Here is a 16,956-nt window from a genome sequence, read left to right as displayed (position 1 = left end):
TCACTAAGGAAAATCCTTAGAGTCCTGAAGTTTGTGCCAACTTGCTGTCAACTGCTGAATGCTTTAGTGAGGGTAGTTTGGAAGCGCCTTCAAAAGAGAAGCCCAGTTGTCAGCCACATGTAAGATGTTAGCCATAGAACATTAGATTTCAGAGGGACCCCTTCTCCCTCTCACACCTCCGACTGGGAGAAAATAATCTGGAGAGTCACAGCTTTGGGAATAACTGTCAGTCCTGCCATAGAAGGAGGGATTTTAAGTATTCGGAGGAGTCAGTTGTCCGATAGAAGGAGCTAAGTCAAGGAGAAAGGAGGTGGCTGCTGGAGGGGAGAAGGAAAATCTATCACTATTGGTGACATTCTTCAGATGGGATCTTAGGGAAAACAGTCAGAAACTCACTTGGGTGCTCATGTCCTCAAATATTCTATACAGCGCAGTTCAGCCTAGTTTATGTATTGAAAGAGCAGGCTCTGAAGAAACACTGAGTTGGATTCAGATCCCAGTTCCACCAGTTTCAAATGTTATAAACTTGCACATATTACCTAACCACTTTGAACCTCAGATTTCCATACCTCTAAAATGGAAATACAAATTGAACCCTCCCCACAGTCTTTGTGAGGATGAAATGAAGCAATGTGGGAAGCATTGGGCACAGAGGCATGGCTGAAGAAATGGGAGTGAGGACTATATAGAACTTTGACCAGGCTCTGGAACAACTCATTCAGGGTTAGGAAACCAGGAGGAGTGCCTGCATTAATAACACAACCTCAGGGGAAGCAGCCAGTTTTAGGACTCAGCCACCATCCATGCCATTAACAGAAGGAGCTGTCCCCTCCCTGCAGGCTGACCTGATGTCATTGAGAGGAAGAATGTATTATTTAATTTTGGAAGATCCCTCACCCTTTAGGTGCGGATGTGGCTGATGCCGATGATTCCTCAACCAGTAAGGCTGGAAGGAGAGGCAAGGGAGAGGCAGGCCCTTTTTTTTTTTTTTTTTTTTTTTTTCTGCTCACGATTAGGATAGATAAATGGTAACAAAGTAAACCTGGCTTGAATAATTTTCAAAGCTAGTCAAAAGCAAAAGGTCTCTAGAAAATTTAGACAGGATATATCCAGTTTGCTTGCACTATTATGCAGCATGTTAATCTGCCATTCCATGTACTTTGCTTTCTCTCCTTCTACACTACATAAGTAATTGGAAAGTAATTAGGATAGAAAGGGCATCATCAGTGTTACCTAGTTTAATGCCCCATGTTCCTTTCTAACATTATATATCTTGAAGAATTCCCTTCCTCTCCTACCTGTTATGTCTGATGCAGAGTGTCATGCATAGTTAGAGTTCAGAGTGCAGGCTTGGAGCATAGTTATACTTTCACAGCATATATGATAGGAAAAATTTCACTGTCAAAGGGAATATGATAGAATTCTCTCACTTCTGTGCAAATTGCTGTTTGGAAGTCAAAAAGACTCAGTCATGAGTAGGGAAAAAAAAAACCTTTTCATATATATAGCCCCAGAATATTATATTAAATTGATGAAAATAACAACCAATAAAAAGCCAACCAGGCCAGGTGCAGTGGCTCACACCTGTAATTCTAGCACTTTGGGAGGCCGAGGCAGGCAGATCACCTAAGGTCAGGAGTTTGAGACCAACCTGGCCAACATGGTAAAACCCCATCTCTACAAAAGATACAATAGTTAGCTGGGTGTGGTGGTATGTGCCTGTAGTTCCAACTATTTGGGAGGCTGAGGCAAGATAATTTTTAGAAGCTGGGAGATGGAGGTTGCAGTGAGCCGAGATCGTGCCACTGCACTCCAGCCTGGATCAGGAGGGAGACTCTGTCTCCAAAATAGAGAGAAAAAAAAAAGCCAACCAGAGAAACTTCAGTCTGAGCTTTTCCTTCTCAAATAGGTTTTAGATGCAGAAAGTGGAGTAGGATTTTTGCTTGTGTTTTTCTTGTAGAAAAAGTAAAAACATAAGGATTAGAAGAAATTAAAATGATATAAAATACCAAAAATGCAATATTTGCTATGTCATTTTCTTTGAATGTAATTGAGATGATATACACTAAAAACATCAGTGATTTTCTTTCTTTTAAACAGGATTTCATTTCAGGTGGATCAAGAAGTGAACGTTGTGATATTGTTTCCAATTTAATAAGCAAAGGCTGCTCAGTTGATTCAATAGAATACCCATCTGTGCATGTTATAATACCCACTGAAAATGAAATTAATACCCAGGTGACACCAGGAGAAGTGTCTATCCAACTGCGTCCAGGTTTGGTCATTTTCAAATACATCTATAATGATTCTTAACTTGAAATTGCAACTTATTTTAATTTGCTCATTTTTAATATTATGTGGCAGGCAGTATTGTTATTGTAGAAACCACAGTGGACTCAGAATCAAGAAATTAGAATTCTAGTCTTTATAGTGCCTGCAGCCAGCTGTGTGTCTTCGGACACTGCAAACCTGACCACACTATATTCTAATTATGTGTTCTGTTCACATAATCTGATCAGGTTGTGATGTAATGGTGTTTTTCTACTCTACTGTGAGCCCTAGGAGCAAGGGGACATGTTTATTCCACTCTGTTTTTCCAATGCCTAGCAGAGCGCTGGCATGTAGTAAGCACTCCATAAGTATTTGTTAGCTTGATTGATCCACTTTGGAAGGGATCTTCCAAAATTAAATCAATCAAGCAATCAATATTTATGTGATTGTGATTTAATCACAACCAACAAAACTTAGCCGGGCGAGGTGGCAGGCGCCTGTAGTCCCAGCTACTTGGGAGGCTGAGGCAGGAGAATGGCGTAAACCCGGGAGGCGGAGCTTGCAGTGAGCTGAGATCCGGCCACTGCACTCCAGCCTGGGTGACAGAGCGAGACTCCGTCTCAAAAAAAAAAAAAAAAGTTTATTACAAAGTTCTGAGAGCTTTTGTAATAGACTTTCAATCACAAGGCTGCAATTCATGATTATCATAATTACCTTGGGCCATTTTGTGATGGCCCCTGAGATTAATATACACCTTTTCTCCTATACCTCTTTTTTACTTCCCCTTCCTTCACAGTGTATTTCACAGTTTGGCCTATGTTGTAGGCCACTGGACATTATTCACTTTCCTCCACTGCTACAGAATCCTGGTGTAAAAACTACATATAGTAAGATAAATCGAGGTACACAGATGTGCACCACTCAATTAGATGCATGTAGTTTAAAGCAGCTCGCAATTGTATCCAAGCCTTTGTCATTTCATTGCGGGTGGTCCTGTCCTGTCATTAATTTTTAAATAACCATTCTTGACACATTCCCTTCCCCATTCCAGAAATGTGCTATTTCTTCCAGATTCTGATTATCAGAAAAACAAAATCCATTACTTTCTTGGCACTGGGCATATTCCCAGTTTCCAATTAAAACTATGCTCTTTCCCATATTAAATAATGACACAGCCCAGTATGGACATTGTGAGCAACAGTTGGAAAGGAATATACGAAAATGAAAGTAATTAGATTGGTAAGGTTATAGCTATTCTCACCTTCCATTGTAAAAAATTATTTAGTGTGGTAAATAAATTCTTTTTAGAAAAAGAGAAAGAGAGAGGGTGAAACAAAAATTATATGCTCTTGTTCACCTAATTCCAATTCAATACATCCACTAAACTCTGCCCTTAGATATTCCTGTAATTACACATGCCTCTCTCGTCTGTGTTTTCTTTTGCCTTTTTCTTAGTACTGGAAAGTTTGAACATTATCCCTAAGCTGTTAACCATTTTTAGCTCTTTTTTGTGTAATTTGTATCTCCATACAAATATGCCTGTTTTTCTAATCGAATGCCAATTTTCAGCAGCTTATATATAAAGCTTACCATATATCACTTGCCTCTAGTAAATATGACTACATCCTTAAAAATGTTTTATTCTTTTTTAAATTCTTGAGATGTGACAATTATAAGCTGCATTTTTTTATTTATTTATTTTTCTTATGCTCCTTTGTGCACACTGAAGCTGCATTTTAATGTTATAGTTGCCCAACCATCTTTAATGATTTTTTTCTTTTCCTGTTATCCTAATAGGTTTGTAGTCCTAGTTTTTCTGATCTATATGAGCCTGAGATTACTTCTAACATCCCCAATTTCTTATGCATTTCCATATCCCCAGCAAGACTATATACTAGAGCCTTTCCCATTGTTAATCTACCTGATTCTTCACGATCTTAATCCAGGCCATCGCCCCTTTCAGCACACATGTAATTCCATTATATTTCAGCTTTCATACTCAAATGAGTCTGGAAATACTTCCCAGTTCACACTTGAATTTAAGAGTAAGTTGTTAATATCATCTTTCCTGCAAATCTTTCAGAATTCTCAATACCTACCTCTTCAAGATCAAGGTGCTAGTGGATTTGGTTACTGGTGAGAAGTCTCATCCTGGCTTGCTATGTCCACACAGGACAGAGACAAAGTGATAAAGAGAGAGAACACACATGCACAAGAGTGAGAGTGAAAGCTCTCCAGTATCTCTTCTTAGAAGGGCACTAATCCCATCATGTGGGCTCCATCCTCGTGACCTCATCTAAACCTAATCATATCTTCCAGAGACCCACTATTTAAATACCATCACATTGGAAGTTAGGGCTCCAACATATGAATTTTTCAGAACACAATTCAGCCAATAGCATTTGATACATAAATAATATTTTCAAAAGTCCATGGAATATTTTTAGAAATGAATTACACTTTAGGCAGGAAAACACAATTCTAAAAATAAAGCTGTTCTTATATGCCAATATCTATAAGCATGGCATAGTAAAATTTTAAATCAATACAAAATGATAAATAAATATTAAATAATGGCAAGTTTCAGAGAAGCCTCTCATAAATAATTCTATCTCCAAGAATAAATTGAAACTCTAGTCCTATAAGCCAATAATAATAGTAACAAGACTTTAAAATATATGGGCTGTTACTGAAGTTGTTGTTAGGAAAATTCACAACTTTAAGTGATTTTATTATTACAGAAAAATGAATCCAGATGAACTAAGCATTCAAGGATATAAGAACAAGATAAACAAAAAAATTCATAAGAAAAACAGAAAAGAGTTCCTAAATTTAATAACAAAGCAAAATTAATGAAATGCAAAATAGGAAAAAAAGAATAAAATGAATGTATAAATCCAAGAGCTGGTTCTCTGTAAAGTCTAATGAAATAGATAAATTATTGGCAAATCTAATTAAGAAAAGAGGACAAAAATCAAATAACCTAATTATATAAACCATAATTATAGAAAAAAATTCAGAAAGAAGCCTTTAAGAAATATTAAGTACAAAAATCTATGATAAACTGTTTAAATCTTGATAATATAGATAATTTTCTAGGAAAATATGTCTAAAATTGACTCAAGATAGAGAACCCTAAGCAACCTAATATACAAGAAGTTTAAAAAGTTATAAATGTTTATAATTATAAAAATTATAATTACCTCCCTTAATAAGCAATACTCCCTAAAGACATTAGGTCTAAATGCTTTCATGAGAAGAAATGTTTCATTATCATTCAAATACTGAAGGAATACATTATCTCTGTGGTATATAAACTCTTATATCACTTTATTTATTTATTTATTTATTTATTGTTGTCATTATTATTATTTTGAGATGGAGTCTCCCTCTGTCACCCAGGGTGGAGTACAGTGGCGCGATCTCAACTCGCTACAACCTCTGCCTCCCAGGTTCAAGCGATTCTCCTGCCTCAGCCCCCTGAATAGCTGAGATTACAGGCACCTGCCACCATGCCCAGCAATTTTGTTTTTGTATTTTAAGTAGAGACAGGGTTTCACCTTGTTGGCCAGGCTGGTCTTGGACTCTTGAACTCAGGTGATGCGCCCGCCTCAGCTTCCCAAAGTGCTGGGATTTCAGGAGTGAGCCATCGAGCCTGGCCTAAACTATTCCATCACTTTAGAGGATGCTTAGAAGCTACTTAATTATTACAAGGTTAGCATAACTCTATTATCAAATTCTTATCAAATTAATTGTATGTGATAAGAAGAACAATATCACCAATCAAATAGACTTAAGCTAGAAAACCAAAGATAGTTGATTTTTTGAATTGATTTATTTTTATGATGTTAGTTTGCCAAAAAGAGATAAAACATTGCTATCTCAATAGATAACAAAAAATCATTCAATAAAATTTAGTGCCCATTTCTGACAAAACCAAAATTGAAGAATACTCCCTTAGGGTAAATCAAAATCCTTCTCAAAAGTATACATAAATATGATTACATTTTTAAAACTTAAATAAGAGTTATAAACATTTTGAAAAGATAAAGCAAAATTATCATGCCATGGAAAATCCAAGCAAATCAAGTAAAGCTAACTATTGAATTTTTTAAAATTTTACTCTGGCAGGTTGTTTTTTAAAATATTCAAAAATCAGTGAATTTCCTTTGTAATATTAAATATAATGAAGAAAAATGATCAATTGTGTGATTATCTCATAAAAGCAACCTAGAATGTAAACTGTTTAGGAATAAACTTTTAAAAAAGTATAAGATCTGGGGGTGGGGAGGGATGGCATTGGGAGTTATACCTGATGTAAACGACGAGTTGATGGGTGCTGACGAGTTGATGGGTGCATCACACCAACATGGCACAAGTATACATATGTAACAAACCTGCACATTGTGCACATGTACCCTAGAACTTAAAGTATAATAAAAAATAATAATTTTTTAAAAAAGTATAAGATCCATTGTGCTGCTTAATAGAAAATACGAACAAATGGTGAAGAATTTTATGCTCCTGAATATAATAGCATAATAATGACAGTTCTCTATAAATATAGTCTATAAATATAACAAAGTCCAAGTGAATCAATAAATGTAAGACAATCAATCCAAATCAAATCTGAATGAAGTTTTTTAAAACACATCTTCACTGAAACTTATTATGCATGTATCTTTGTATATAACCGCATATTTCTTTAGCATGCATTCCTGGCAGTAGAAATACTAGGTCAAATGTATGACAATGTACTTACTTTTTAATGTATATTGTTACATTATTCACCAAAAAATTCGATGTTCAGTTTAGCCTTTCATTAGTCAACCATGCCTGCTTTCTTTCTTTTTAATGTCTGCTATTTGTTTAGTCCATTCGCTGTTTTCTTTTGCCTTTTTCCTAGAACTAGAAAGTTTAAACATTTTTCCTAAGCTGTTAATCATCTTCGTCTCTCTTTTTTTGTGTGTGATTTGTGTCTCCATACAAATATGCCTATTTTTCTAATTGAATCCTAATTTTTAGCAGTTTATTATATATTATTTGCCTATTATAAATATAAGTATATTCTTTTAAATGTCTTGCTCTTTTTTAAATACACAAGTATGAAAATTATCAGTTGTATTTTTTCTACTGGTATGTCACAAATAATTTATACACTTCAATGAGTTTAGCTTGTTCTTTTTTGTAGATATAATGATGATTTAGTCCTTCTGAGACTAAAAATGAACAGTTCAAAAGTTGGAAAATTGTGTCAGTGCTATAGACAAGCAATGATAGTGGTAATGACACAGGAGAAAGCCCGGTAAACTTGAGGAGAATGGAGAGGTGGAATCCACAGGAGTTGGTGATTGATGGGCCATGTGGGACTCCCAGGATCTGGCAAGCAACTTAGTGTGGTAGGGAATTCTGCTCCTTATGAATGGAGTGGTGTTGATTTAACCTGGGATGTCTTGAGTTGAGAGAGAGAGACTTAGCTATATGAGGCTGAAGCTCGGGGGAGAGATAGGACTTGGAGATAGAAGAGAAACAGGAGACATCAACAGGAGGTGGTAAGTGAACGCAGTGGGGAAGAGATCATTGGGAGTAGGAGAGTGAAAAAAGAGAAATAATTTTATGTCAGTCATTGCGGAACTTGATTTTATTAAATTTCCCGCTACTATTTGAATTTCTATGTGCAAATTAGCATAACTGTCTAACGTGTGTAAGTCATCTTTCCCACATAGTTGTGAGCTCCATGTGGCAGAACTAGTTTGTAATCCCCATATATAGCAAATATTTATTAAATTAAACTGAAAATAAGTTCTTAAAAATGAATTTGACATCAAAGACATATCCGTCTTAGGGCATAATATATAAAGCTCAATTCTGGCAACCCCAGATATATAGAAACATACTCCATGATGTAAAAGTCCTTTTCACCATGAGTTGAATCAGAGTCAAGGGCTTGATATAATGCATACCTAAGTGGAAAATGCATTGAGCTCTTAATATTAACTTTGACTTATCACTTTATTCTTCTCTGATAAAAATTTATGACTTCCAATGTAGCCTCTGTTAAGAATTTTTCGAGAATATATTCACTACATCATATCCTGACTAGGTTTCTTAAAAATGTTAGTAGGACTATATTTTAATTGAATGTTTTAAATGACATTAAAAAATAACATTTTCTTTAATTTTCACTTCTTAAATTATACCTTTTTCTTATTTTCACCTATGAATATTATGGAAAATGATAACAGAAGTAGGTTATTTGTCCTAGTTGATGTTCTCTAAGGAAACTGGATATTAACTCTTTAGGAAAATAGGAGAGAGAAGGGAATTCTCTAATTCTAATTTAGAAATAATACAATGTATAGGATAAGGATTAGTTTAACCTATATTTCACTAACTTAAGAAAATGTTTCAAACTTGGTTCATTTGAACAATGGGCAAAAAGAATCTTCTAATTTAGTGTAGATTTAGTAAGATTTTCCAGATATGCCTCACCTCTTTCTTAATTTCAAAATTTAGAAAACAAAACATAACTTGCACATTTTCTCTCCACCCCCTGGCACACATTCCTCACTTTATTTCCCACAGAAATTAGGAAATGTACTGGAGTCTGTACCTTGCCATTATAAACTGGTCCCATTTGGGGGCCCTTCTCCTTCCACTGCTGAAGTATAATGAATAGAAATTGGCTTATAATTCTTCCACTTACAGTTTTCCACATTTTCTCTTGGTTTTAAAATTTCATCTTATGCAGAATGCTTTTTACTTATCTTTTCCTAGTGTGCAGTCATGTTTGTTGTGCCCAGTACATCAAGAATGCTCACACCATTATTTGAGTAGTTTAAAAACTCATTTTAACCACTTTTTATTCTTTGTATTCAAACCAATCATTGGCAATAGCTCTAAGTAGGTAATTAACTCTCCTCCATGTCTTCTTTCTAATTCTGTCACAGACTCACTTCTTCCCTTTAAAGTTAGTGGAAGGAAATGAGGGTCTGAGTCCTTAGAATCTCAAAAGGCACAAGGATAAAGCTTTCCTGGAGATAATATAAGTGGTGGCAGGAACATTTGGGAGCCAGATGATACTGTTTTCCTCTTAGAGAAACTCTGTGGAAGCTCTCCCTACACTGTGGGAAATAATTCTAGATACTGACTTCTTTCTGTGGTAAATATGTGGGCCCTTTGAAATGTTGTACCAAAATGTGCTTCAAATATAGTTTAGTTATAAAACATTTATGGGTGACTGTGTATGTGCCAACTACAGAGGCTTCAGAGACGAAGAAACAGTTCTTACCCTAGTGTTGCTTAAAATCTAGTAGTAGTAAGTAATAATTACTAACATATGCATTTACTATATATGCAATACTATGGTAAATATTTCACATAGATTATCTTATTTAGTAGCTCTTAGCTGCTTAAAAAAAAAAAAAAAAAGATAAAGATGCCCAGTCTAGAATCTCATAATTATATGGTAAACACTAAAATGGTGGTATGATCCAGTTGCCATGGAAACACAGGGGCGGGGCCCTCAGCTCAGTTTAGGAAGGAGCAGATTAGTGAGTGGTGTCTAACTGGTAATTACACGAAGAAGAAGAGGTTGGGTCACCACAGGCAGAGGAAGGACCACAAGCAGGGCATAGGAGTATGCATTTGTAGGGTGTATATGGGGGAATTAAAGCAGATTTGTTTTGCTAGAGCTAAAGATGTAGACAAGAGTAAGTATTATGTAGGAACTTTGATCTGACATGTTTAGCCATTGGGCATTGGCCATCTGGTGGAGAGCTGTTGACAAAACATAAGCAATTTTGAATTTTAAAAAGACAGATTTGGTGGTATAGATAATGATGGCAGGAAAATGAAATGATAGCAGTAGACAAATGAAGAGGTTATAGAAATAATCCAGACAAAAAGACAAGAAGGGCAAGGATGGATAGGAATATATCCCAGTATTCTGGCATGCTAGAGGAGTTCAATTGAAATGTTTAACTTGACGAATAATAGGTAAGGAGAGTGAGTGAAAACTAAACTACTAGATTCTCAACTCTTAAACCCTTTACTGGGTCAAAAGTAATGAGTTTGAACTATAGTGTTGAAATTAACCTGATTCTACCCTGTGTTAGAAATTCTACATTCATAAAGGAAAAAAAAAGGAAATGTTATGGTCGGCCCCAAATTATAGTCAATTATAACTATTTTCCCCAAAGTTGGCCTTACCTCTGTTTAGTGGTAAGAATTGATTGTTTAATATAGGAAAAATTGGTGAGATAATGTGATTCGAATTCTAAAAAACAAAAAAAAAAAAAGGAAAATTAGATAGCTCTGCATTCAGAAGAACTGAATAATATTTTAAAGACATTCACATAAACACACACCCAAATAGATTCTTCACATTTACTTGTATTCCAAAAACAGAAAACTATTGAAAAGAATGCAGTATGGCAGCAAAGTACATAAACAAAAAAGCAAATGAAGCATCACCAGAATTTTGTTTTCTGTTGTAGAAACTTACTTAGGTTACTTTCTGAGACTGGCAAATAAAGATACCAGCAATGTAAAGTAATAATCACTTTTATCTTCAACACCCAAATCCCCTAAAATGACAAGAACAGCTATAATTAAGTTAATGTGAAATTAAAAAGGGAACACTGACATATTGTCTATTAATATTCAATACAAATATTAACCCATGGTACCTTACAATTAAAAATATCTGGAGAGCACATGCCAGGTTAAGTTTAATTTTTATATAACAAATCCAGTTGCATATAACTGTTTAATAATTCCTGATAGTTGGAATAGCCCAGATAGTTGTAAAGTATTCATAGAAATATATTCAACAGGGCTTGTGCAAAATTAATAAAATTCTTTAGGTAAAATGGCTTTGAAAATCATATATTACGCTTGAGGAGGAGTGGATGTGGGAGGGGGTTATTGTAGTGGGGATAGTCCTACTTGGGAGGAAGGAGGAAAAGTGAGGAGCAATCATTCCCCTTGCCTTCCCTCCCCTCCCCTCCCTATAATTCCCAGGCTCTTTGTTTAAAACCAATGGATATTGCCAGTAGGCATGTGATGAAACTGAGGGTGCTGTCCCTGTCAGGGCAGAGATCCATGGTCTATCCAGACATTTCTGCTGTCCTTTTCACATAGCCACGTCCCCATGCCAACTAGAGTTCCTTTGGCAATAATTCTGAAACCACTGATGGGAAGTGGAGATTTTCCTGGAAACCCTGACATAGGTCATAGCACTTCATTAATTAAATCATTTCCAGGGTCACTCTAACCCCCTGTTTTGTACCCTATTCCATTTCTCCTCCAAAATTATGCCCAGGCATCTTGTCCAAAATAGTTTATAAGTGGCTCTACGATGAGATCACGTACAAAGGTTAAGTGGGGGCGTTAACTAGGGACACAATATCCACAGTGCCACACAAAGGTATTTCTGTGTCCTCTTACTGTGGAGTACTGATGCCTAGGACAGCTGCTCCCAAGAGTTTTCTCCTTTATTTATAATTATACAATCCAAAGCCAACTTGAGAGCATATTATGAGGAACATCTCAAACTGATGGGCATGACATGGTAATCCCAGCTTGACCCCTTTGGTTTCCTCCTTATCAAACAGAGCACGATTTGGGGTCAGCCTATCTAGGTCTATTTACCTTGAATTGACTACTTAAGGCTAGACTCTCACAACAAGCTCAGGGGTCTTGCAGTGTAAAAGTATTGATTATTATTCTTGCCAGCAATTACTAAAAGGCCTGTGTATGGAAATACTCTCTTTTCCTCTTTATTAGAAACTTCTCTGCTGAGGCCTCAGCTGACCCCAGTATACGTGCTAAGGCCAGAATCTATAGAATCCAAAATCAAGGCACAGCAGCCAACACCCTCACACCCCAACCATTTGGCAGTGCTTTCTCACAGTCTTCTTCTTTGCTGAGGCCAGTGAGACCAGAATTTGCTTGCTAGGCTATGAGCAGCTGGTTTCAGCTGAGCACCTTCGTGTGGCTAGCATTTGGTTGGAGGGCCCTGAATAGCTTACCTCCAAGGACTGTGCCTTTGCTGATGCTACACAGGCTCTGGTTGTTTGCTGAGGTCACCGACCCATACCTTTGCTGGGTCCCTGGCACAATATGCTGACCATCTATTACATCTAGCAATACCTCTGAAAACAGCCATTCATCTTTAGACAGAGCCACCATAAACTGCAACGATTCACCAACATAAAAATACCATGATACCATGTGGCCAGTTTACAAAAACAATATTTTTTAAATCTACAAAGATGACAATACTTTTCATCAACAGCAGTTCACCTAGAGAGAGTCGATACTTTGGGTCTGAGTGAAAAACAAAATACACTGATCCACACATCAAGGTTCAAGTCTCTGCACATGAGTCGCTCTCCCAGTAGTGCTGAATTTCTACTTCTCTTCGATCTGGTCCAGTGTACCAGTGTCTAACATTCCCCCGAATTTAATTTCTCCACTCAAATTGCAGAACACTGCCACAGGAACGGGTCTTTCTGTCAACAGAAGCCCAAAAGCAGAGCAGAATATAGGATGTGCTCTCTGAAGGCAGCCTAACTTCTGAAGGCAAGGGATGAGAGAATGGACTGGGCTGGGCCACGCGTGCCCTATTTCTCCTTTCAAATATGGGCCAAAACCTAGGAGCATTACACTAAAGGGGTTGCCTGCACAAAAAAAGCAAATTGGGAAGGAGTAGTCCCTTTCTCCCATCATTATTATTATTATATACCAGCAAAACCTTATTATTTTGAATACAGCAGGTAATTTGGCTGAAAAACATCTGATTTGTGAAATAATTGAAAAGAAAATATTGCTATTTTATACTAGCACCAAAAATATAATTTGATAAATTAGAAGGTTCTTTAAATAAGTAAATTATGTATACAAAAGATGTTTATTTTAAAAATGTCTTCCATTCAGAATATTCTTATGGAAAAATAATGACTTACCAAGCATTTGCTTAATAGTTTCAAAAAGTAAAATTTACAAATTATGAATTGCTTACATTTCAATAGATGCCTTTTCACCATATACTTTAAATTAAAAGTAGAGGTACCAACTCTATAGAGGGTTAGGGGGGATAACCCAGGTCCTTGTATCTAATAGTAATATGACAGAAAACTAAATAAAATTGTAGTTCCCTGCGGGGACTACCAACATTTGTCCTTTTGGCAGCCCCCTCTTCTCATCCAGTTGTTCTGTCCACAGTGAGTGCCTCACTCATGGGACCCCTCCTCAGCATGTGAACACCCACTGTGTGTTGGACAAATGCTGATCCCTACCTGCCCCAGGTCCTCCATGTGGCACTGCAGGGCACCATTCTTTAGCCCACTGTCTCATTCTTTCTCTTGGCTAACCGATGGGAAGAATCATATCAACTAACTAGTGACGAGCTACTAATTATTTTGAATAACGTGCTGTACTACACAGTACTAGAGTTTTCTTATCTCCTGTGTAAATACACTTTAACCCAAAAGAATGAATTCATGCCTTTATCCAATAAGAGATCATTTTAAAAAAAAAAAATGCCTTCCCAGTTTTCCTCAAGTCATTCCACAAGTACAGCTCCCTCACTCTCTTGAGATAGAATGCCGCTTACTGGTTTGCACTGTGTTTTTCTAGCTACTAAGGCAATGGAGGTTCATATAATGATACGATACCCTGTTACATTTATATGGAGCTAGCCCATTTGTTATTATCCCTATTCAGCCTATAGAATTGTGGGAAATGAACTGTAGGATTTGGGACTAATAAATTGGAATGGTTTTCAAATTGCCTTATAATTATACTACAATAATAATTATACTATAATGATTATAATTATACTAGAATATTCCAAAATTTATGTGCACATTTGTGATGATTGTGCTAGGTGCTAGAATGTGACTAATTTATTGAGAGCTTATCCTGAAAAGTTTAAAATGAAGACTACATGATGTTTTTCTTCTGTTGAACTAGGAGCTGAAGCTAATTTTATGCTGAAAATTCATCCTCTGAAGAAATATCCTGTGGATCTTTATTATCTGGTTGATGTCTCAGCATCAATGCACAATAATATAGAAAAATTAAATTCCGTTGGCAACGATTTATCTAGAAAAATGGCATTTTTCTCCCGTGACTTTCGCCTTGGATTTGGTTCATATGTTGATAAAACAGTTTCACCATACATTAGCATCCACCCTGAAAGGATTCATAATCAATGCAGGTATCTAGGTTTTGATGAGCATATGCTAAATTAATTTTTTGCTTATAAAATCTCACTTTGTTTTTAATGTAAAGAACTTACCAAGTTTTCTATTTTTGTCTTATAAAATAAGAATAAAAATATTTGGTGAGGTGGGAAAGTTTGTTCATATCTGAAAACTTCTGAGATGACCTGTAGATTGGGCTTTTTATTTTCTATTTCTTTAAATAGTTAGTTTTTATCACCAAAAATAAACAAACAAAAAACCATGCCTAATGTTAGTAGCTTTGAATGAAGCTTCAATAGTTAGGCCGCCATGTATATAAATACCTCTTTGGAAATGCTGCATTTTTATGCTTTGATTGCTCCAAAATTGCTGAATTATGATTTGACACATGTCAAAGAGTTTGAGCCAACACGTCATCTATCTCTCCAATACTGTACTGTGACTGCGGATAATGATGTTGCCTATGATGTGACTACAAAGAAAGCTCAGCTATCACAAAAAAGTGGGTCAAAAGATGAGAATTTGACTGCTTAGAAAGCCTTTTTTCTTATCATTTTAGAATTCTTATTCTAAATAACAGATGTCCCACTATGACAGAAGAATTAACTTTAAAAATGTAAGTGTCTCACAAAATATTGCCATTAGCACGTTGAACTTTCAGAAAAATAAATCCGTTTGGATCTTTTTTCATAAAAGACTTTATCTTTCTTGCTTCTACCAATTCCTTAGATTACCTTATAATACACATTCCAATTTACCGAAACAGCTCTGTCATCTGTTGTACCAGAACAGGATTGATGCATCCACTAATGGAGTTTCATAAGCCTTCTTGAGGTGAATGTACCAGAGGAATCATTCTTACTTTCTGGATATCATGGATTCTCAAAATAATTTTAATGAATTTTGATTGTTCATCAATAATTCCACCAAGCATGATTTAAAAAATTAGTGCAGTATTAAAAAACAAACAGTATTATCATATTTCAACTAAATTCCTCAAAAGCATTTTCCAAAAGTGTTTCTCAGCTGTTCAATGATAAGAAATCACTGCACATTCTTTTATTCACCTTAAAAATTCAGTGCAGATTAAATATTGAAAGCCCTTAGCTGTCCTATATTAACAAACATGTTTAATCATCTTTATTTTTTTGAATACCAGCTACTTATAGTCTTATTTCCTGCTTGCAAGGAAATGATCATCAATATGGAATTTCTCTCTAATTTTATAAGCACAGATTTTTGTCTTATAAAATTCCCCTGGCACAAAAGAAGTACTCCCTTTTCACTCAACTGTACAATTTTACTGTTAAGTATTCTAGAATGCTTAAGAAAGAAGAGCAAAATAAACTTTACACTTCCTCTTTTCCCATATAGTGACTACAATTTAGACTGCATGCCTCCCCATGGATACATCCATGTGCTGTCTTTGACAGAGAACATCACTGAGTTTGAGAAAGCAGTTCACAGACAGAAGATCTCTGGAAACATAGATACACCGGAAGGAGGTTTTGACGCCATGCTTCAGGCAGCTGTCTGTGAAGTAAGACGTTTCACATTATCGAGTGTTTGCTAAGATGCAAAACTTTCAAAGAATTTAGAATTTTTGTTTTCTCTTTGATTTGAGGAGTGAAAACGTAGTGTAGAAGAAAACATATCTTACTATCTCTTACTCCTCACCAAGGTGATTCATTTTGGTATGTGTTTGGTACAGAGGGGCTAAATTGGGGGAGGGATTTAAATAGGAAAAGATAAAAGGGAAAGAAAAGGTTATGCACGTGAAAATTCTTTCCAAAAGGGCTGCTTTTCTCATGCGCCACACTCCAAGGAGGAACTAGAAGTAGACTGTTGCCCTCCTCGCTTCAGCTTGTTCTCCTCCTTTTTTTTTTTTTTTTTTTTTTTTGAGACGGAGTCTCACTCTGTCTCCCAGGCTGGAGTGCAGTGGCGCGATCTCGGATCTCGGTTCACTGCAAGCTCCGCCTCCCGGGTTCACACCATTCTCCTGCCTCAGCCTCCCGAGAAGCACCCGCCGCCACGCCCAGCTAATTTTTTTTTTTTTTTTTTTTTTTTTCTTTTTTTTTTTTTTGTATTTTTAGTAGAGACGGGGTTTCTACTAAATAATTTTATTTAGCCAGGGTGGTCTCGATTTCCTGACCTCGTGATTCGCCCGCCTCGGCCTCCCAAAGTGCTGGGATTACAGGCGTGAGTCACCGCGCCCGGCCTCTCCTACTTTTTAATCTATCTTATTCTTCCCCCACTGGAACACTAGAAATCTCTACCCAGGAACTAGTGTGGTCACATGGCTGTGGGAAAATAGAGGATGTACAAATGAAAGTTAAAGCTATTTATGCAGCAGCGTTGTACCCATGCACATCGTTCTAGCCTGACTTAATGTTCATCGACTCAAACATGATGTTTACTTGAGGTAAAAACCACAGTACAGATCTATGTTATTGTACAAAATCTAATTACATGT

General features: G+C 36.3%; 1 protein-coding gene and 1 non-coding gene across 3 annotated transcripts in view; both read left to right on the top strand.

Annotated features, from left to right (window-relative positions):
• Nucleotides 1–16,956, top strand: part of ITGB8 (integrin subunit beta 8) — an 84,843-nt gene that overhangs the window by 33,789 nt on the left and 34,098 nt on the right. For both annotated transcript variants that reach the window (XM_025380646.1, XM_025380647.1), the window contains 3 exons: nucleotides 2,101–2,275; nucleotides 14,251–14,497; nucleotides 15,858–16,023. In XM_025380646.1, the coding sequence (XP_025236431.1) occupies nucleotides 2,101–2,275; nucleotides 14,251–14,497; nucleotides 15,858–16,023 (588 nt within the window). The remainder of the gene's footprint in view (nucleotides 1–2,100; nucleotides 2,276–14,250; nucleotides 14,498–15,857; nucleotides 16,024–16,956) is intronic.
• On the top strand, nucleotides 12,541–12,611 carry LOC112621931. Its single transcript, XR_003118852.1, has one exon. It is a non-coding gene; the product is annotated as a small nucleolar RNA SNORD56 (small nucleolar RNA).

Source organism: Theropithecus gelada, chromosome 3, assembly GCF_003255815.1.
Source record: "Theropithecus gelada isolate Dixy chromosome 3, Tgel_1.0, whole genome shotgun sequence".
Classification (NCBI taxonomy): Eukaryota; Metazoa; Chordata; class Mammalia; order Primates; family Cercopithecidae; genus Theropithecus; species Theropithecus gelada.
Note: the sequence above shows the minus strand (reverse complement) of the source record. Positions and strands in the feature narration are given on the sequence as shown.